This window comes from Eucyclogobius newberryi, unplaced genomic scaffold, assembly GCF_026437365.1.
Source record: "Eucyclogobius newberryi isolate DKJ021-1_F unplaced genomic scaffold, fEucNew1.0.hap1 SCAF_21, whole genome shotgun sequence".
In the NCBI taxonomy this organism is placed as follows: Eukaryota; Metazoa; Chordata; class Actinopteri; order Gobiiformes; family Gobiidae; genus Eucyclogobius; species Eucyclogobius newberryi.
Genome location: NW_027315846.1, coordinates 414,283 through 437,010, shown reverse-complemented (window position 1 = coordinate 437,010; position 22,728 = coordinate 414,283). Strand labels below are relative to the sequence as shown.

The 22,728-nt window shown below is 45.3% G+C and overlaps 1 protein-coding gene across 2 annotated transcripts; it reads left to right on the top strand.

Moving 5' to 3' along the window:
- The first annotated feature begins 6,767 nt into the window (after positions 1–6,767).
- LOC140370116 (zinc finger FYVE domain-containing protein 21-like) lies at positions 6,768–18,473 on the top strand. Of its 2 annotated transcripts, XM_072457094.1 has the most exons (8): positions 6,768–6,943; positions 10,794–10,844; positions 11,555–11,723; positions 14,295–14,370; positions 14,511–14,602; positions 15,215–15,268; positions 18,136–18,266; positions 18,375–18,473. In XM_072457094.1, the coding sequence occupies exons 1-8, from the start codon at positions 6,809–6,811 to the stop codon at positions 18,408–18,410; spliced, it is 744 nt and encodes a 247-aa protein (XP_072313195.1). In that variant the 5' UTR covers positions 6,768–6,808; the 3' UTR covers positions 18,411–18,473. The 2 variants fall into 2 exon arrangements, with proteins under 2 accessions (XP_072313195.1, XP_072313196.1); XM_072457095.1 differs by lacking the exon at positions 15,215–15,268 and having other exon boundaries at positions 6,769–6,943; positions 18,375–18,472.
- The last annotated feature ends 4,255 nt before the right edge of the window (positions 18,474–22,728 follow it).

Here is a 22,728-nt window from a genome sequence, read left to right as displayed (position 1 = left end):
TACTTTTATTCGTGTAATGAACTGCAGTACTTTGACTCGTGTGATGAACTGCAGTACTTTGACTTGTGTGATGAACTGCAGTACTTTGACTCGTGTGATGAACTGCAGTACTTTGACTCGTGTGATGAACTGCAGTACTTTGACTCGTGTAATGAACTGCAGTACTTTGACTCGTGTGATGAACTGCAGTACTTTTATTCGTGTAATGAACTGCAGTACTTTGACTCGTGTGATGAACTGCAGTACTTTGACTCGTGTGATGAACTGCAGTACTTTGACTCGTGTGATGAACTGCAGTACTTTTATTCGTGTAATGAACTGCAGTACTTTGACTCGTGTGATGAACTGCAGTACTTTGACTCGTGTAATGAACTGCAGTACTTTGACTCGTGTGATGAACTGCAGTACTTTTATTCGTGTAATGAACTGCAGTACTTTGACTCGTGTGATGAACTGCAGTACTTTGACTCGTGTGATGAACTGCAGTACTTTGACTCGTGTAATGAACTGCAGTACTTTGACTCGTGTGATGAACTGCAGTACTTTGACTCGTGTGATGAACTGCAGTACTTTTATTCGTGTAATGAACTGCAGTACTTTGACTCGTGTGATGAACTGCAGTACTTTGACTCGTGTGATGAACTGCAGTACTTTTATTCGTGTAATGAACTGCAGTACTTTGACTCGTGTGATGAACTGCAGTACTTTGACTCGTGTAATGAACTGCAGTACTTTGACTCGTGTGATGAACTGCAGTACTTTTATTCGTGTGATGAACTGCAGTACTTTTATTCGTGTAATGAACTGCAGTACTTTTATTCGTGTAATGAACTGCAGTACTTTGACTCGTGTGATGAACTGCAGTACTTTTATTCGTGTAATGAACTGCAGTACTTTGACTCGTGTGATGAACTGCAGTACTTTGACTCGTGTGATGAACTGCAGTACTTTTATTCGTGTAATGAACTGCAGTACTTTGACTCGTGTGATGAACTGCAGTACTTTGACTCGTGTGATGAACTGCAGTACTTTTATTCGTGTAATGAACTGCAGTACTTTGACTCGTGTGATGAACTGCAGTACTTTGACTCGTGTGATGAACTGCAGTACTTTTACTCGTGTAATGAACTGCAGTACTTTTACTCGTGTGATGAACTGCAGTACTTTTACTCGTGTAATGAACTGCAGTACTTTGACTCGTGTGATGAACTGCAGTACTTTTACTCGTGTGATGAACTGCAGTACTTTGACTCGTGTAATGAACTGCAGTACTTTGACTCGTGTGATGAACTGCAGTACTTTGACTCGTGTGATGAACTGCAGTACTTTGACTCGTGTAATGAACTGCAGTACTTTGACTCGTGTGATGAACTGCAGTACTTTTATTCGTGTAATGAACTGCAGTACTTTGACTCGTGTGATGAACTGCAGTACTTTGACTCGTGTGATGAACTGCAGTACTTTGACTCGTGTGATGAACTGCAGTACTTTGACTCGTGTGATGAACTGCAGTACTTTGACTCGTGTGATGAACTGCAGTACTTTTATTTGTGTAATGAACTGCAGTACTTTGACTCGTGTGATGAACTGCAGTACTTTGACTCGTGTGATGAACTGCAGTACTTTTATTCGTGTAATGAACTGCAGTACTTTGACTCGTGTGATGAACTGCAGTACTTTGACTCGTGTGATGAACTGCAGTACTTTTACTCGTGTGATGAACTGCAGTACTTTGACTCGTGTGATGAACTGCAGTACTTTGACTCGTGTGATGAACTGCAGTACTTTTACTCGTGTGATGAACTGCAGTACTTTGACTCGTGTGATGAACTGCAGTACTTTGACTCGTGTAATGAACTGCAGTACTTTGACTCGTGTGATGAACTGCAGTACTTTGACTCGTGTGATGAACTGCAGTACTTTGACTCGTGTAATGAACTGCAGTACTTTGACTCGTGTGATGAACTGCAGTACTTTTATTCGTGTAATGAACTGCAGTACTTTGACTCGTGTGATGAACTGCAGTACTTTGACTCGTGTGATGAACTGCAGTACTTTGACTCGTGTGATGAACTGCAGTACTTTGACTCGTGTGATGAACTGCAGTACTTTGACTCGTGTGATGAACTGCAGTACTTTGACTCGTGTGATGAACTGCAGTACTTTGACTCGTGTGATGAACTGCAGTACTTTGACTCGTGTGATGAACTGCAGTACTTTGACTCGTGTGATGAACTGCAGTACTTTGACTCGTGTAATGAACTGCAGTACTTTGACTCGTGTAATGAACTGCAGTACTTTTACTCGTGTGATGACCTGCAGTACTTTGACTCGTGTGATGAACTGCAGTACTTTGACTCGTGTGATGAACTGCAGTACTTTGACTCGTGTGATGAACTGCAGTACTTTGACTCGTGTGATGAACTGCAGTACTTTGACTCGTGTGATGAACTGCAGTACTTTTTTTCGTGTAATGAACTGCAGTACTTTGACTCGTGTGATGAACTGCAGTACTTTGACTCGTGTAATGAACTGCAGTACTTTGACTCGTGTGATGAACTGCAGTACTTTTATTCGTGTAATGAACTGCAGTACTTTTATTCGTGTAATGAACTGCAGTACTTTGACTCGTGTGATGAACTGCAGTACTTTTATTCGTGTAATGAACTGCAGTACTTTGACTCGTGTGATGAACTGCAGTACTTTGACTCGTGTGATGAACTGCAGTACTTTTATTCGTGTAATGAACTGCAGTACTTTGACTCGTGTGATGAACTGCAGTACTTTGACTCGTGTGATGAACTGCAGTACTTTTATTCGTGTAATGAACTGCAGTACTTTGACTCGTGTGATGAACTGCAGTACTTTGACTCGTGTGATGAACTGCAGTACTTTTACTCGTGTAATGAACTGCAGTACTTTTACTCGTGTGATGAACTGCAGTACTTTTACTCGTGTAATGAACTGCAGTACTTTGACTCGTGTGATGAACTGCAGTACTTTTACTCGTGTGATGAACTGCAGTACTTTGACTCGTGTAATGAACTGCAGTACTTTGACTCGTGTGATGAACTGCAGTACTTTGACTCGTGTGATGAACTGCAGTACTTTGACTCGTGTAATGAACTGCAGTACTTTGACTCGTGTGATGAACTGCAGTACTTTTATTCGTGTAATGAACTGCAGTACTTTGACTCGTGTGATGAACTGCAGTACTTTGACTCGTGTGATGAACTGCAGTACTTTGACTCGTGTGATGAACTGCAGTACTTTGACTCGTGTGATGAACTGCAGTACTTTGACTCGTGTGATGAACTGCAGTACTTTTATTTGTGTAATGAACTGCAGTACTTTGACTCGTGTGATGAACTGCAGTACTTTGACTCGTGTGATGAACTGCAGTACTTTTATTCGTGTAATGAACTGCAGTACTTTGACTCGTGTGATGAACTGCAGTACTTTGACTCGTGTGATGAACTGCAGTACTTTTACTCGTGTGATGAACTGCAGTACTTTGACTCGTGTGATGAACTGCAGTACTTTGACTCGTGTGATGAACTGCAGTACTTTTACTCGTGTGATGAACTGCAGTACTTTGACTCGTGTGATGAACTGCAGTACTTTGACTCGTGTAATGAACTGCAGTACTTTGACTCGTGTGATGAACTGCAGTACTTTGACTCGTGTGATGAACTGCAGTACTTTGACTCGTGTAATGAACTGCAGTACTTTGACTCGTGTGATGAACTGCAGTACTTTTATTCGTGTAATGAACTGCAGTACTTTGACTCGTGTGATGAACTGCAGTACTTTGACTCGTGTGATGAACTGCAGTACTTTGACTCGTGTGATGAACTGCAGTACTTTGACTCGTGTGATGAACTGCAGTACTTTGACTCGTGTGATGAACTGCAGTACTTTGACTCGTGTGATGAACTGCAGTACTTTGACTCGTGTGATGAACTGCAGTACTTTGACTCGTGTGATGAACTGCAGTACTTTGACTCGTGTGATGAACTGCAGTACTTTGACTCGTGTGATGAACTGCAGTACTTTGACTCGTGTAATGAACTGCAGTACTTTGACTCGTGTAATGAACTGCAGTACTTTTACTCGTGTGATGACCTGCAGTACTTTGACTCGTGTGATGAACTGCAGTACTTTGACTCGTGTGATGAACTGCAGTACTTTGACTCGTGTGATGAACTGCAGTACTTTGACTCGTGTGATGAACTGCAGTACTTTGACTCGTGTGATGAACTGCAGTACTTTTATTCGTGTAATGAACTGCAGTACTTTGACTCGTGTGATGAACTGCAGTACTTTGACTCGTGTGATGAACTGCAGTACTTTGACTCGTGTGATGAACTGCAGTACTTTGACTCGTGTGATGAACTGCAGTACTTTGACTCGTGTGATGAACTGCAGTACTTTTATTTGTGTAATGAACTGCAGTACTTTGACTCGTGTGATGAACTGCAGTACTTTGACTCGTGTGATGAACTGCAGTACTTTTATTCGTGTAATGAACTGCAGTACTTTGACTCGTGTGATGAACTGCAGTACTTTGACTCGTGTGATGAACTGCAGTACTTTTACTCGTGTGATGAACTGCAGTACTTTGACTCGTGTGATGAACTGCAGTACTTTGACTCGTGTGATGAACTGCAGTACTTTTACTCGTGTGATGAACTGCAGTACTTTGACTCGTGTGATGAACTGCAGTACTTTGACTCGTGTAATGAACTGCAGTACTTTGACTCGTGTGATGAACTGCAGTACTTTGACTCGTGTGATGAACTGCAGTACTTTGACTCGTGTAATGAACTGCAGTACTTTGACTCGTGTGATGAACTGCAGTACTTTTATTCGTGTAATGAACTGCAGTACTTTGACTCGTGTGATGAACTGCAGTACTTTGACTCGTGTGATGAACTGCAGTACTTTGACTCGTGTGATGAACTGCAGTACTTTGACTCGTGTGATGAACTGCAGTACTTTGACTCGTGTGATGAACTGCAGTACTTTGACTCGTGTGATGAACTGCAGTACTTTGACTCGTGTGATGAACTGCAGTACTTTGACTCGTGTGATGAACTGCAGTACTTTGACTCGTGTGATGAACTGCAGTACTTTGACTCGTGTGATGAACTGCAGTACTTTGACTCGTGTAATGAACTGCAGTACTTTGACTCGTGTAATGAACTGCAGTACTTTTACTCGTGTGATGACCTGCAGTACTTTGACTCGTGTGATGAACTGCAGTACTTTGACTCGTGTGATGAACTGCAGTACTTTGACTCGTGTGATGAACTGCAGTACTTTGACTCGTGTGATGAACTGCAGTACTTTGACTCGTGTGATGAACTGCAGTACTTTGACTCGTGTGATGAACTGCAGTACTTTGACTCGTGTGATGAACTGCAGTACTTTGACTCGTGTAATGAACTGCAGTACTTTTACTCGTGTGATGACCTGCAGTACTTTGACTCGTGTGATGAACTGCAGTACTTTGACTCGTGTGATGAACTGCAGTACTTTGACTCGTGTGATGAACTGCAGTACTTTGACTCGTGTGATGAACTGCAGTACTTTGACTCGTGTGATGAACTGCAGTACTTTTACTCGTGTAATGAACTGCAGTACTTTGACTCGTGTGATGAACTGCAGTACTTTGACTCGTGTAATGAACTGCAGTACTTTGACTCGTGTGATGACCTGCAGTACTTTGACTCGTGTGATGAACTGCAGTACTTTGACTCGTGTGATGAACTGCAGTACTTTGACTCGTGTGATGAACTGCAGTACTTTGACTCGTGTGATGAACTGCAGTACTTTGACTCGTGTGATGAACTGCAGTACTTTGACTCGTGTGATGAACTGCAGTACTTTTACTCGTGTAATGAACTGCAGTACTTTGACTCGTGTGATGAACTGCAGTACTTTGACTCGTGTGATGAACTGCAGTACTTTGACTCGTGTGATGAACTGCAGTACTTTGACTCGTGTGATGAACTGCAGTACTTTGACTCGTGTGATGAACTGCAGTACTTTGACTCGTGTGATGAACTGCAGTACTTTGACTCGTGTAATGAACTGCAGTACTTTTACTCGTGTGATGACCTGCAGTACTTTGACTCGTGTGATGAACTGCAGTACTTTGACTCGTGTGATGAACTGCAGTACTTTGACTCGTGTGATGAACTGCAGTACTTTGACTCGTGTGATGAACTGCAGTACTTTGACTCGTGTGATGAACTGCAGTACTTTGACTCGTGTGATGAACTGCAGTACTTTTACTCGTGTAATGAACTGCAGTACTTTGACTCGTGTGATGAACTGCAGTACTTTGACTCGTGTGATGAACTGCAGTACTTTGACTCGTGTGATGAACTGCAGTACTTTTACTCGTGTAATGAACTGCAGTACTTTCACGAATAATTGTCACGATTGGTCCATTAATCATTGCCACTGTAAGTTAAAACAAAGTTAAAACTGTGTTAATGTGCGTGGCATGTGCGTGACAGGGGCGTGGCATGTGCGTGACAGGGGCGTGGCATGTGCGTGAGCTCTGACAGTTGGCGTGTCTTTCTGGGGGCGGGGCTTCTGTAAAAAAACAAACCAAAACATTCCACTCCGCCGCACGTGACTCCGCCCCGCGGAGCCCTTCATTGGCCCGGCCCGCCTCCCCCCGCGCTTCCGATTGGCTCACGCCGCCGCCCGTCACCGCTCCGGGGGCCGGGCCTAGCCGTTAGCATTAGCCACATTAGCTTGTCGGAGCTTCGCGGCCGCCGCAGCTCCCGCAGACATGTCCTCGTCGTCGTCGGTCCCGGACGGGAAGAAGCTGGTCCGGAGCCCGAGCGGCCTGCGCATGGTCCCGGAGCACGGCGCCTTCCACAGCCCGTTCAGCCTGGAAGAGCCGTGCTGGGTCCTGGACAAAGAGGTGCGGCCGCGGCGCGGGTGGAAGCGGGTGGAAGCGGGTGGAAGCGGGTTCAGGTCTGAGTGTGTGACAGAGGCCATGATGAGAGCCGTGTGCAGTCAAGCGGCGGAGCGCGTGAGACCACACATTTCCGCTTTCAGAATAAAGTTCCTTTTGATTAGTTACAATTATTCGTATATTTAATGAATATTTAATTATTTTGGCAATTATTTGTGTTATATTTAACTAATACATTATTATACAGTCGTGCTACAGACGTGCTACAGTCGTGCTACAGACGTGCTACAGTCGTGCGACAGACGTGCTACAGTCGTGCTACAGACGTGCTACAGTCGTGCGACAGACGTGCTACAGTCGTGCTACAGTCGTGCTACAGACGTGCTACAGTCGTGCTATAGACGTGCTACTGTCGTGCGACAGACGTGCTACAGTCGTGCGACAGACGTGCTACAGTCGTGCTACAGACACGTGCGACAGACGTGCTACAGTCGTGCTACAGTCGTGCTATAGACGTGCTACTGTCGTGCGACAGACGTGCTACAGTCGTGCGACAGACGTGCTACAGTCGTGCTACAGACACGTGCGACAGACGTGCTACAGTCGTGCGACAGACGTACTACAGTCGTGCTACAGACACGTGCGACAGACGTGCAACAGACGTGCTACAGTCGTGCTACAGACACGTGCGACAGACGTGCTATTGTCGTGCTACAGATGTGCTACAGACGTGCTACAGACGTGCTACATTCGTGCTACAGACGTGCTATAGACGTGCTAAAGACGTGCTACAATCGTGCCACAGACGTGCTACAGACGTGCTACAGACGTGCTACAGTCGTGCTACAGTCGTGCTACAGACGTGCTACTGTCGTGCTACAGACGTGCTACAGTCGTGCTACAGTCGTGCTACAGACACGTGCGACAGACGTGCTACTGTCATGCTACAGACGTGCTACAGTCGTGCTACAGTCGTGCGACAGACATGTGCGACAGACGTGCTACTGTCGTGCTACAGACACGTGCTACAGACGTGCTACAGACGTGCTACAGTCGTGCTACAGACGTGCTACAGACGTGCTACAGTCGTGCTACTGTCGTGCTACAGACGTGCTACAGACGTGCTACAGTCGTGCTACAGACGTGCTACAGACGTGCTACAGACGTGCTACTGTCGTGCTACAGACGTGCTACAGACGTGCTACAGTCGTTCTACAGACGTGCTACAGACGTGCTACAGACGTGCTACTGTCGTGCTACAGACGTGCTACAGACGTGCTACAGTCGTGCTACAGACGTGCTACAGTCGTGCTACAGTCGTGCTACAGACGTGCTACAGACGTGCTACAGTCGTGCTACAGACGTGCTACATTCGTGCTACATTCGTGCTACAGACGTGCTACAGACGTGCTACTGTCCTGCTACTGTCGTGCTACAGACGTGCTACAGACGTGCTACAGTCGTGCTACTGTCGTGCTACAGACGTGCTACAGTCGTGCTACAGTCGTGCTACAGACGTGCTACAGTCGTGCTACAGTCGTGCTACTGTCGTGCTACAGACGTGCTACAGACGTGCTACAGACGTACTACATTCGTGCTACAGTCGTGCTACTGTCGTGCTACAGACGTGCTACTGTCTTGCTACAGACGTGCTACAGACGTGCTACAGACGTGCTACAGTCGTGCTACAGACGTGCTACAGACGTGCTACAGACTTCTGCTGAATTAGTTTAATAGTTTGTACTCTCTGGGCCACCGTAATCGTTTTATCATAATCTCGCAGTTATTGAACAATTACAGCGTAAAACAAACAACTTCCACAATAATAATTCAATTTGAAAAATAGAAATATAGTTATTGCAATAGAAAACAATTGAATATTGCATCTTTTTTTCATTCACTGCAGTTTATAAGTGTTCCATCTGTTAGAGTTATTAGTATTAGTACGTGACTGTATCTTATTTTGAAGTTCCCTGCCTGTGTTTCCTGTGTGCTCTCGTGTCTCTTTCTCGTTGAGTTTGACGTTGGGCGTTTTTACTCTCGAGCTGCAGAATCGGACCAAAAACAGCTCAGATTCATCACATTTCTCTGCGTTTTAAGTCGTGTCGTAGTTTTACTTCAGAAAGAGCTGGAAAACGTGACACTTCAAGATACTGCACGTGTTTGTAGTTTAGTTTGTCGTGTTTTTATCTCACGTTTTTCACAAAGAGCGGGAAAAAAAATCATGTGTCAAGAGTTTATTTCCTTCTGATGCTGTTTTGTGTTTCATTTGAAAACTAAATAATCCATGGAAAGAAGGCCAATAGTTCATATTCATTGTATGTGTTTTTATAGATTAGTTTACGTCACTTTTCACTCAAAGTGTTTTACACGGAAGCAACAAAAACATTTTAGACGTTTAAACATTTAATTAAAGTCGCACCAGCCAAAAAATGCATTATAGAGAAGAAAAAAACACAAGTCGTTCCGGAGTATAAGTGTAAGTATGTAAGTATAAATATAAGTATAAGTCGCACTCCGACCAAAACTATGAAAAAAGTGCGACTTATAGTCCAGAAAATACGGTAAAAAACAATAAAATACAGTTACAAAGGTCAAAGTCACAAGCCATGTTAAAAAGACCTTTAATTAACACGACGGGCCCAAAACGAGTCAGCGCTTTGTCGGGTGTAATTTTGCCGGGTGTAACGCGGGTGTATCGCCGGGTGTAACGCGGGTGTAATGTGAGTGTAACGTGACGTATCGTCGGGTGTAGCGTCGGGTGTATCGCCGGGTGTATCGTCGGGTGTATCGTCGGGTGTATCGTCGGGTGTATCGTCGGGAGTATCGTCGGGTGTAGCGTCGGGTGTAGCGTCGGGTGTATCGTCGGGTGTATCGCCGGGTGTATCGCCGGGTGTATCGCCGGGTGTATCGCCGGGTGTAGCGTCGGGTGTAGCGTCGGGTGTATATCGCCGGGTGTATATCGCCGGGTGTATATCGCCGGGTGTATATCGCCGGGTGTAGCGTCGGGTGTAGCGTCGGGTGTGACGTGGGCAGAACTGGGCTAAATGTGCAGTTTATTTGCTTTTGTGACTTTTTTGGTTGTGAGACTTTGAACTGGTCATTTTTGTCCAGTTTTGAGGTGAAAAACAAAAGCTCGTGCCAGTTTTTCTACATCTTGTCCAGAGATAAAGTCACGAGATGTTTTTAGGTGATGTTTTCATAAAGTTATTATTGAAAGTGTAGTTACAGTTTGTGAGGGAGATTTTCACACACTAAAAACCTAATAAAACAAATAAAACCCAGTGTCTCCTCCGTGTAGGGTTAGCTTTGTGTTTGTTTTGGATCCAGTGAAAGTCAAACAGACGCTGGTCAAACGGGCGGAGCTCCCTGACCACAAACCCACGGACGAGCTTTTATTGTGAAATGTACAAACCAGAACGCGCCCTTTTCCTGCGTTTTTGACCGAGAGGACGTGCTTTTTGAAAACCTCGGAAAATATTTAGGAAAATACGGACAATGGTTTGTCTCGTCGCGGTTTCGTTGGGATTTTTTAACACTTTCTTGGTTTAAAAATCCAACGTGTAGATTCTAAAAACTGACACTAATTTTTAAACTAATTTAAACTGTTGAATTTGAAGATTTGAACCTCTAAAAAGGAGCATTTTCTCAGTTTATTTCATTTTTTTAACATAGAAAAACTGAAAAACTGTTATCAGTGTTTTAAAGTCAAAATCTGATGAAACAAACGATCTTCTGAAGAAAAAACCCGTGTCATTGTGAAAGTGATTTAAAGAGTTTGAAACATCAGGTTTTTTTGTTGCTGATGAAGAGTTTTGACTTCCTCTTCGTCCCTCTCCACTTCCTGTTTCCGCAGTGTTCCAGATGTATGCAGTGCGACACCAAGTTCGACTTCATCAGGAGGAAGGTCTTTGTCTTCTTCATATTTCACTTTTAAAGTTTGTAAAAACACGTAAATGTCAGAATGAACGAACCCTCACGTCTGACCCGTGCCCCCCTCTGCCGCCCCCACACGTCTGACCCGTGCCCCCCTCTGCCCCCCCACACGTCTGACCCGTGCCCCCCTCTGCCCCCCCTCACGTCTGACCCGTGCCCCCCTCTGCCCCCCCACACGTCTGACCCGTGCCCCCCTCTGCCCCCCCTCACGTCTGACCCGTGCCCCCCTCTGCCCCCCCACACGTCTGACCCGTGCCCCCCTCTGCCCCCCCACACGTCTGACCCCTGCCCCCCTCTGCCCCCCCCACACGTCTGACCCGTGCCCCCCTCTGCCGCCCCCACACGTCTGACCCGTGCCCCCCTCTGCCGCCCCCACACGTCTGACCCGTGCCCCCCTCTGCCCCCCCACACGTCTGACCCGTGCCCCCCTCTGCCCCCCCACACGTCTGACCCGTGCCCCCCTCTGCCGCCCCCACACGTCTGCCCGTGCCCCCCTCTGCCCCCCCACACGTCTGACCCGTGCCCCCCTCTGCCGCCCCCACACGTCTGACCCGTGTCCCCCTCTGCCGCACCCACACGTCTGACCCGTGCCCCCCTCTGCCGCACCCACACGTCTGACCCGTGTCCCCCTCTGCCGCCCCCACACGTCTGACCCGTGTCCCCCTCTGCCGCCCCCTGCAGCACCACTGCCGTCGCTGCGGGCGCTGCTTCTGTGATAAATGTTGCAGTAAGAAGTTCCCTCTGCCGCGGATGTGCTTCGTGGACCCAGTCAGGCAGTGCTCGGCCTGCAGCCTCGTCTCACAGCGAGAGGCCGACTTCTACGACAAACAGGTCAAGCTCCTCCTCTCAGGTACGCCTCCGACCACGCCCCCTTTTACTCACTTTATTTAAAACCACGACGGACGCAACCACGACACCGAGATCAACTGAGAGAGGAGGAGCTTAGTATGAGGAGGAGGAGGAGATGATGATGAAGATAATGATAAAGGTGAGGATGAAGCTGATGATAAAGGTGAGGATGAAGATGATGATGATGATGATGATAAGGGTGAGGATGAAGATAATGATAAGGGTGAGGATGAAGATAATGATAAGGGTGAAGATGAAGATAAGGGTGATGATAAGGGTGAGGAAGATGATATGGGTGAGGATGAAGATAAGGGTGATAAGGGTAAGGAAGATGATGATAAGGGTGAGGATGGTGATAAGGGTGAGGATGAAGATGATGATGATGATGATGATGACGACGATGATAAGGGTGAGGATGAAGATAATGATAAGGGTGAGGATGATGATAAGGGTGAGGATGATGATAAGGGTGAGGATGATAAGGGTGAGGATGAAGATAAGGGTGATGATAAGGGTGAGGAAGATGATGATAATGATAAAGGTGAGGATGATGATGATAAGGGTGAAGATGAAGATAAGGGTGATGATAAGGGTGAGGAAGATGATAAGGGTGAGGATGAAGATAAGGGTGATAAGGGTGAGGAAGATGATGATAAGGGTGAGGATGGTGATAAGGGTGAGGATGAAGATAATGATAAGGGTGAGGATGATGATAAGGGTGAGGATGATGATAAGGGTGAGGATGAAGATAAGGGTGATGATAAGGGTGAGGAAGATGATGATAAGGGTGAGGATGAAGATAATGATAAAGGTGAGGATGATGATGATGATGATGATAAGGGTGAAGATGAAGATAAGGGTGAGGATGAAGATAAGGGTGATGATAAGGGTGAGGAAGATGATGATAATGATAAAGGTGAGGATGATGATGATGATGATGATGATGATAAGGGTGAAGATGAAGATAAGGGTGATGATAAGGGTGAGGAAGATGATAAGGGTGAGGAAGATGATAAGGGTGAGGATGAAGATAAGGGTGATAAGGGTGAGGAAGATGATAAGGGTGAGGATGGTGATAAGGGTGAGGATGATGATGATGATGACGATGATAAGGGTGAGGATGAAGATAATGATAAGGGTGAGGATGATGATAAGGGTGAGGATGATGATAAGGGTGAGGATGAAGATAAGGGTGATGATAAGGGTGAGGAAGATGATGATAAGGGTGAAGATGAAGATAAGGGTGATGATAAGGGTGAGGAAGATGATAAGGGTGATGATGATGAAGATGATGATGAAGATGATGATGAAGATAAGGGTGATGATAAGGGTGAGGAAGATGATGATGATGATAAGGGTGAGGATGAAGATAAGGGTGATGATAAGGGTGAGGATGAAGATAAGGGTGATAAGGGTGAGGAAGATGATGATAAGGGTGAGGATGGTGATAAGGGTGAGGATGAAGATGATGATGATGATGATGATGATGATGATAAGGGTGAGGATGAAGATAAGGGTGATGATAAGGGTGAGGAAGATGATGATAAAGGTGAGGATGAAGATAATGATAAAGGTGAGGATGATGATGATGATGATGATAAGGGTGAAGATAAGGGTGAAGATGAAGATAAGTGTGATGATAAGGGTGAGGAAGATGATTATAAGGGTGATGATGAAGATGATGATGATGATGAAGATAAGGGTGATGATAAGGGTGAGGAAGATGATGATAAGGGTGAGGATGATGATGATGGTGAAGATGATGATGAGGATGAAGATAAGGGTGATGATAAGGGTGAGGAAGATGATAAGGGTGAGGATGAAGATAAGGGTGAGGATGAAGATAAGAGTGATGATAAGGGTGGAAGATGATGATAAGGGTGATGATGATGATGAAGATGATGAAGATGATGATAATGAAGATAAGGGTGATGATAAGGGTGAGGAAGATGATGATAAGGGTGATGATGATGATGAAGATGATGATAATGAAGATAAGGGTGATGATATGGGTGAGGAAGATGATAAGGGTGAGGATGAAGATGATGAGGACTAAAGTGGTGTTAAAATCAAATTTTTCGATGACAAGTCACGAACCAAACATAATAGATACATTATAAATACTTAATAAATACATTATAAATACATAATAAGTACATAATAAGTACATAATAAATGCATAAATAAAATTCAAATTAAGTTAAACACAAAACAATGACAAAATAACGTTGCAGTAGTTGCATAACAGTAGATCCTCACACTGTACGGAGTGAGTATTAAAATAGTATCAATACTTCGATACCAATACTCTTTCCCTATTGGCTCTCTACGCGGGAAACGGACCAATCAGAGCCGCTCATTTGTACCATGTGCCTCTAAACCTCTTCGACCTCAGATTCACACTTCAGTTTCTCATTCCTGTCGTTTACTCGTTAGCCGCCATCTTTGTTTAAACCGCGCGTCTCTGATTGGTCCAGCCGCCTGTCAATCACCCGGAGACGGGGAAACGGAGCGTTTTCCGTCCCGGGACGATCAGGGAGAAGACCTCTGCTCACGTCCGGTTCTTCCGCAGGAGGAACGTTCTCCGTGACTTTGGGAACGACGGACAAAGGTGAAACTATGTCGTGTCGCCTCGCCAACAACCACAGGTGAGAAACGCCACGCCCTCGTGACCGTTCCCCGTCCTCTCGCCTGATAAACGCCACGCCCTCGTGACCGTTCCCCGCCCTCTCGCCTGATAAATGCCACGCCCTCGTGACCGTTCCCCGCCCTCTCGGCTGTGTCCCAGGTACTTGTTCCTGGACGGGGAGAGTCACTTTGAGGTGGAACTGACTCGTATCTCCAGTATCCAGGTTCTGACGGAAGGTTCCAGCCCCGAAGGTAAAGATGACCTCTCAGCGACGTGTTTTCTGCAGCCGTTTTGCTCGGACAGGATCAGTTTTACCTTGTGACGGTCACGAACGACGTCTGTGGAAACGTCTGTGCACTTTCCCATCGTTTTTACCGACGGCGGTTCAGCAAAGTCTGAGCGCAGAGGTCATTTCGGGCTGTTTTTCGAAACAAAATGTCAAAAAAATTGAATATTTATTTATAATTTGCTACAGAACCACCATTTTTCTTCACAATTAAATGGTGAGAATACAAGAAAATCAAATTAAAAGCTTTGAAATGTTGAACAAAATAAGTAATGACCTTTATGACCCTCTGACTGAGGTTTATCACGGCTTATTAATCAGAATTTTCGGGGGGAACAATATCTAAATAATATAAATAAAATCATAAGAGACACATTTTCTACTAAAGATATTAAAAACAAATGTGAAATAGAAGGTCATCTTGTTTGGACGGATGAAGAGTGGGAAAGTGTGACAGTCACGCAGATGAGGTCAAACTGATCCTGTCCTCAAAGGATCTAACACGTGTCTCACTCTTATTGCACTCTTTCTGCGCTGAACTCTTTGTCCCGTTTCTCTCTCCTGTGATTGGCTGCAGAGGAGGACGTTCACACTTACACCAGTTTGACGGACAGTCAGTGTCTCTACGAAGGTTCGATTTGTGTCTTTTGTGGCGCATTTTCATCAAATTGTCACATGAACTCTCAGTCATGAGCCACATTCACACCTGAACTCTCAGGCATGAGCCACATTCACACCTGAACTCTCAGTCATGAGCCACATTCACACCTGAACTCTCAGGCATGAGCCACATTCACACCTGAACTCTCAGTCATGAGCCACATTCACACCTGAACTCTCAGTCATGAGCCACATTCACACCTGAACTCTCAGTCATGAGCCACATTCACACCTGAACTCTGTCATGAGCCACATTCACACATGAACTCTCATGAATGTGAGCCACATTCACACATGAACTCTCAGTCATGAGCCACATTCACACCTGAACTCTCAGTCATGAGCCACATTCACACATGAACTCTGTCATGAGCCACATTCACACATGAACTCTCATGAATGTGAGCCACATTCACACATGAACTCTCAGTCATGAGCCACATTCACACATGAACTCTCAGTCATGAGCCACATTCACACATGAACTCTCAGCCATGAGCCACATTCACACCTGAACTCTCAGCCATGAGCCACATTCACACATGAACTCTCAGTCATGAGCCACATTCACACATGAACTCTCAGTCATGAGCCACATTCACACATGAACTCTCAGTCATGAGCCACATTCACACATGAACTCTGTCATGAGCCACATTCACACATGAACTCTGTCATGAGCCACATTCACACCTGAACTCTCAGTCATGAGCCACATTCACACATGAACTCTCAGTCATGAGCCACATTCACACATGAACTCTCAGTCATGAGCCACATTCACACCTGAACTCTCAGCCATGAGCCACATTCACACATGAACTCTCAGTCATGAGCCACATTCACACCTGAACTCTCAGTCATGAGCCACATTCACACATGAACTCTCAGTCATGAGCCACATTCACACATGAACTCTCAGTCATGAGCCACATTCACACATGAACTCTCAGTCATGAGCCACATTCACACCTGAACTCTCAGTCATGAGCCACATTCACACATGAACTCTGTCATGAGCCACATTCACACATGAACTCTCAGTCATGAGCCACATTCACACCTGAACTCTCAGTCATGAGCCACATTCACACATGAACTCTCAGTCATGAGCCACATTCACACATGAACTCTCAGTCATGAGCCACATTCACACATGAACTCTCAGTCATGAGCCACATTCACACATGAACTCTCAGTCATGAGCCACATTCACACATGAACTCTCAGTCATGAGCCACATTCACACATGAACTCTCAGTCATGAGCCACATTCACACCTGAACTCTCAGCCATGAGCCACATTCACACCTGAACTCTGTAATGAGCCACATTCACACATGAACTCTCAGTCATGAGCCACATTCACACCTGAACTCTCTGTCATGAGCCACATTCACACCTGAACTCTCAGTCATGAGCCACATTCACACCTGAACTCTCAGTCATGAGCCACATTCACACATGAACTCTCAGTCATGAGCCACATTCACACCTGAACTCTCAGTCATGAGCCACATTCACACATGAACTCTCAGTCATGAGCCACATTCACACATGAACTCTGTCATGAGCCACATTCACACATGAACTCTCAGTCATGAGCCACATTCACACATGAACTCTCAGTCATGAGCCACATTCACACCTGAACTCTCAGTCATGAGCCACATTCACACCTGAACTCTCAGTCATGAGCCACATTCACACATGAACTCTCAGTCATGAGCCACATTCACACCTGAACTCTCAGTCATGAGCCACATTCACACATGAACTCTCAGTCATGAGCCACATTCACACATGAACTCTCAGTCATGAGCCACATTCACACCTGAACTCTCAGTCATGAGCCACATTCACACATGAACTCTCAGTCATGAGCCACATTCACACATGAACTCTCAGTCATGAGCCACATTCACACCTGAACTCTCAGTCATGAGCCACATTCACACATGAACTCTGTCATGAGCCACATTCACACATGAACTCTCAGCTCTTTTGTCTCATCATTATAACATGTGCTGCGTCATGTAACGTGATAAGATGGAGCTTAAGTGCAGTGTAACCATGGAAACCAAGCGTGTCACTAAAGAAACAAAGAGGGACTTTCTCATTTATAAAGTGACAGAACAGAAATGAGCGATAAAACAACCATAGGTCTAAAGGATAAAGTCTAAAGGATAAAGTCTAAAGAATAAAGTCTTGCGGTAAAACACCATAGAAGAAGAAGATCGTTAGAAGTCTAAAGAATAAAGTCTGAAGTTGTTGTTGTTGTTGTTGTTTTATGGCGGTTGGCATCCAAGTGTTGCATTACCGCCAGACTTTATTCCTCAGACTCTGTCGTAGTCCGTAAAAGTGTTTATCAGACTTCCTATAAGTATAAAGTCTAAAGAATAAAGTGTAAGACATAGAACTACAAAAGGTGGTGGTAATCTAACACTTGGATACCAACCGCCATAAAACACCAAGGAAGAACGACAGAGTCTGAGGACTACGAAACGTCTGAGGAATAAAGTCTGGCGGTAATGCAACACTCGGATGCCAACCGCCATAAAACAACAACAACAACAACAACAACAACAACATGAGCTCAAACCGCTCGCTCCAGTCGCTCCTGCTGCTTTACAGAGGAACTGCAGAGGGCGTGGTCTCGTTCACACACGTCGCCGCTCGGGTCAAATGCAGGTGAAGCGACACGTGTGAACGCGGCTGTCACCGCTCTGAACACGTTTTATCAGAGACGCGCTCAGTGGCTGCTCAGTGGCTGCTCAGTGCTGCTCAGTGCTGCTCAGTGCTACTCAGTAGTCGCTCAGTGCTGCTCCTCTGCTGCAGGCGGGGGCTCCAGGGCCAGTGGGCTCCTGATCCAGTACAAACCCATGGGCTCTCAGGACGCTCAGACGCTCAGACTGGACACCACTCCTGACCACAAGGGGGCGGCACATTGGCTCGCCGCGATGCACAAGGTAACGCTCTCCTGACCCGGCGCTGCGGATGCCGAGCGGCTCTGACAAGAACATGTATTTAAAAGAGTTTGAACGTGAAATAAAGTGAACGTTTCCTGTGTTTTTCAGGCGGCGAAGCTTCTGTACGAGTCTCGAGATCAGTGACTTCAGCCTCAAGTGTTCTTCTGGAGGACTTAGTCCTGGTTTAGACCTGGTTTAGGCCTGGTTTAGACCTGGTTTAGACCTGGTTTAGACCTGGTTTAGACCTGGTTTAGGCCTGGTTTAGACCTGGTTTAGGCCTGGTTTAGACCAGGTTTAGGCCTGGTTTAGACCTGGTTTAGGCCTGGTTTAGACCTGGTTTAGGCCTGGTTTAGACCAGGTTTAGGCCTGGTTTAGACCTGGTTTAGACCAGGTTTAGGCCTGGTTTAGACCTGGTTTAGGCCTGGTTTAGGCCTGGTTTAGGCCTGGTTTAGACCTGGTTTAGGCCTGGTTTAGGCCTGGTTTAGACCAGGTTTAGGCCTGGTTTAGACCTGGTTTAGGCCTGGTTTAGGCCTGGTTTAGACCAGGTTTAGGCCTGGTTTAGACCTGGTTTAGGCCTGGTTTAGACCAGGTTTAGGCCTGGTTTAGACCTGGTTTAGGCCTGGTTTAGACCAGGTTTAGGCCTGGTTTAGACCTGGTTTAGACCTGGTTTAGGCCTGGTTTAGACCAGGTTTAGGCCTGGTTTAGACCAGGTTTAGGCCTGGTTTAGACCTGGTTTAGGCCTGGTTTAGACCTGGTTTAGGCCTGGTTTAGACCAGGTTTAGGCCTGGTTAGGCAGACCAGGTTTAGGCCTGGTTTAGACCTGGTTTAGGCAGACCTGGTTTAGGCCTGGTTTAGACCTGGTTTAGGCAGACCTGGTTTAGGCCTGGTTTAGACCTGGTTTAGGCCTGGTTTAGACCAGGTTTAGGCCTGGTTTAGACCTGGTTTAGGCCTGGTTTAGACCTGGTTTAGGCCTGGTTTAGACCAGGTTTAGGCCTGGTTTAGTCCTGGTTTAGACCAGGTTTAGGCCTGGTTTAGGCCTGGTTTAGGCCTGGTTTAGACCTGGTTTAGGCCTGGTTTAGACCAGGTTTAGGCCTGGTTTAGGCCTGGTTTAGACCAGGTTTAGGCCTGGTTTAGACCTGGTTTAGGCCTGGTTTAGACCAGGTTTAGGCCTGGTTTAGACCTGGTTTAGGCCTGGTTTAGGCCTGGTTTAGGCCTGGTTTAGACCTGGTTTAGACCTGGTTTAGGCCTGGTTTAGACCAGGTTTAGGCCTGGTTTAGACCAGGTTTAGGCCTGGTTTAGACCTGGTTTAGGCCTGGTTTAGACCTGGTTTAGGCCTGGTTTAGACCAGGTTTAGGCCTGGTTTAGACCTGGTTTAGGCAGACCAGGTTTAGGCCTGGTTTAGACCTGGTTTAGACCAGGTTTAGGCCTGGTTTAGACCAGGTTTAGGCCTGGTTTAGGCCTGGTTTAGACCAGGTTTAGGCCTGGTTTAGGCCTGGTTTAGACCAGGTTTAGGCCTGGTTTAGACCAGGTTTAGGCCTGGTTTAGGCCTGGTTTAGACCAGGTTTAGGCCTGGTTTAGGCCTGGTTTAGACCAGGTTTAGGCCTGGTTTAGGCCTGGTTTAGGCCTGGCTTAGACCAGGTTTAGGCCTGGTTTAGGCCGGTTTGATCACAGATGACCTTCTCACCGTCTTGTTCTTTCCTTTTGAGACTCACATTTTTGAAGTATTTAGCTCGAGTTGTTGTACATAAAAACTGGTATTTTTTCAGAATTTCGTGTCCGTATTTTTACATTTAATGTTCGTCGCCAAAAACTAAATCTACAGAATCCAAACTTTGTAACGTTTCAGCTGATGTTTCCATGACAACAAAGCAAAGCTTTAGTCCTGGTTTAGACCTGGTTTAGACCTCGTTTTTTCCTGGTTTAGTCCTGGTTTAGTCCTGGTTTTACAAACTATTTTAACTTTTGCTTTGACTTTGATCTTTCTTAAAGTTGCTTTAATATTTCGTACATTTATCACAGTTTTTTATGGAGTATTTTGTGTCAAATTTGACTTTTGTAAAAAGAGTTTCATGTATTTTGTCAAATGTGGTTCTTTTATTCCTTTAACTGGAGTTTATTTAAACTAAACTTCAGTTAAAATGTAGAAAAGTGGGAAATATTTGAAACTGTCAGAGTTTTGTCATTTTCAATAGTTTTTACTCTGAATTTTGAAATATGGAAAAAGTTTTAAATTAAGAATTTTTTTCCAAGTTAAAAAAAATCCAAACTGAGAAATTCTCCAGTTTTTTTAATAATTCAAAATCTGAATAAACATTTCAGAAAAGCAAATTTGAAAAGGGAAAAAAACCAAATCGCGACAGATTTTTGTTTTTTCTGTCTGAAAAAAATCATTGTCAATTATTTCGTTTGATTATTAAAATTAAATAAATAACAGCAGTTTACAGTTAAAATCATCATTTTGTGGCATAAATAGTATGTAATTTAAAAGACTTATTTCTCTGATCATAATTATGGATCTAATTATTTAACTTCATTCAAATAAACGACAGATTCTGAAAATATGAAAACAAAAGGTTTGAAAAAGTTGAATCTGTGACGTTTTTTGTTTGAATAAAAGTTTTCTGTTTTTATTGAAACTCTTGTAATTTGTCTTTAGCTGCATTTTATCACATTTATCACATTTATCATAACTTTATCATAACTGTGTTGATCATGTGTTCTTCCATTAAACTGGTTGTACCAAGAGTGTGACTCGTGTCTTCAGAGGAACCGTTTCTCCATCTGGTCCCGACTCTCCTGATTTACATCTCTCACCGTCTGAAATAATATATCTTTATCCTGAGAGTTCCTGTACAGGTCTTATACTGAGAGTCATGTGGTGCCGGAGGTTCCTGTACAGGTCTTATACTGAGAGTCATGTGGTGCCTGAGGTTCCTGTACAGGTCTTATACTGAGAGTCATGTGGTGCCTGAGGTTCCTGTACAGGTCTTATACTGAGAGTCATGTGGTGCCGGGGGTTCCTGTACAGGTCTTATACTGAGAGTCATGTGGTGCCGGGGGTTCCTGTACAGGTCTTATACTGAGAGTCATGTGGTGCCTGAGGTTCCTGTACAGGTCTTATACTGAGAGTCATGTGGTGCCTGAGGTTCCTGTACAGGTCTTATACTGAGAGTCATGTGGTGCCGGGGGTTCCTGTACAGGCCTTATACTGAGAGTCATGTGATGCCGGGGGTTCCTGTACAGGTCTTATACTGAGAGTCATGTGGTGCCGGAGGTTCCTGTACAGGTCTTATACTGAGAGTCATGTGGTGCCGGGGGTTCCTGTACAGGTCTTATACTGAGAGTCATGTGGTGCCTGAGGTTCCTGTACAGGTCTTATACTGAGAGTCATGTGGTGCCTGAGGTTCCTGTACAGGTCTTATACTGAGAGTCATGTGGTGCCGGGGGTTCCTGTACAGGTCTTATACTGAGAGTCATGTGGTGCCTGAGGTTCCTGTACAGGTCTTATACTGAGAGTCATGTGGTGCCTGAGGTTCCTGTACAGGTCTTATACTGAGAGTCATGTGGTGCCGGGGGTTCCTGTACAGGTCTTATACTGAGAGTCATGTGGTGCCGGGGGTTCCTGTACAGGCCTTATACTGAGAGTCATGTGGTGCCTGAGGTTCCTGTACAGGTCTTATACTGAGAGTCATGTGGTGCCGGGGGTTCCTGTACAGGTCTTATACTGAGAGTAATGTGGTGCCGGGGGTTCCTGTACAGGCCTTATACTGAGAGTCATGTGGTGCCGGAGGTTCCTGTACAGGCCTTATACTGAGAGTCATGTGGTGCCGGAGGTTCCTGTACAGGTCTTATACTGAGAGTCATGTGGTGCCGGGGGTTCCTGTACAGGTCTTATACTGAGAGTCATGTGTTGCCGGGGGTTCCTGTACAGGTCTTATACTGAGAGTCATGTGGTGCCTCAGGTTCCTGTACAGGTCTTATACTGAGAGTCATGTGGTGCCTCAGGTTCCTGTACAGGTTTTACTGCAGATGACAGACGCTTGAGTCATGAGGAGGAAGTGAAGAATCCCTGGGTCAAATCTGTGCTTACGACATGGAAGGAGTTGATCAGAACAAACTAAACACAGACGTTACAATCTTAAAGTGGTAAAACTTTATGATCTAAATGTGACACAAATAGCACAAAACTGAAATACCAAAGTACTTTCCCCTAAACTAAAGTGCACAAATAAACACTTTACTGCAGTATCACGTCTGTTAGAACCTGGTTCTGGAGCAGGAGTTTCACGTTGAGGCCCAGAACAGTTGCAGTGACAGTGTTTGGCCTCCAGGTGGCACAGTTTCCCCAACAGCATTTCCCTGTGAATAATCAGCACTTTGATGGAGAAAAAGGAGCTATTTTTACAGCAGAATTCAACTCTGAACATTTAACACATTTACTGAACATTTAACACATTTACTG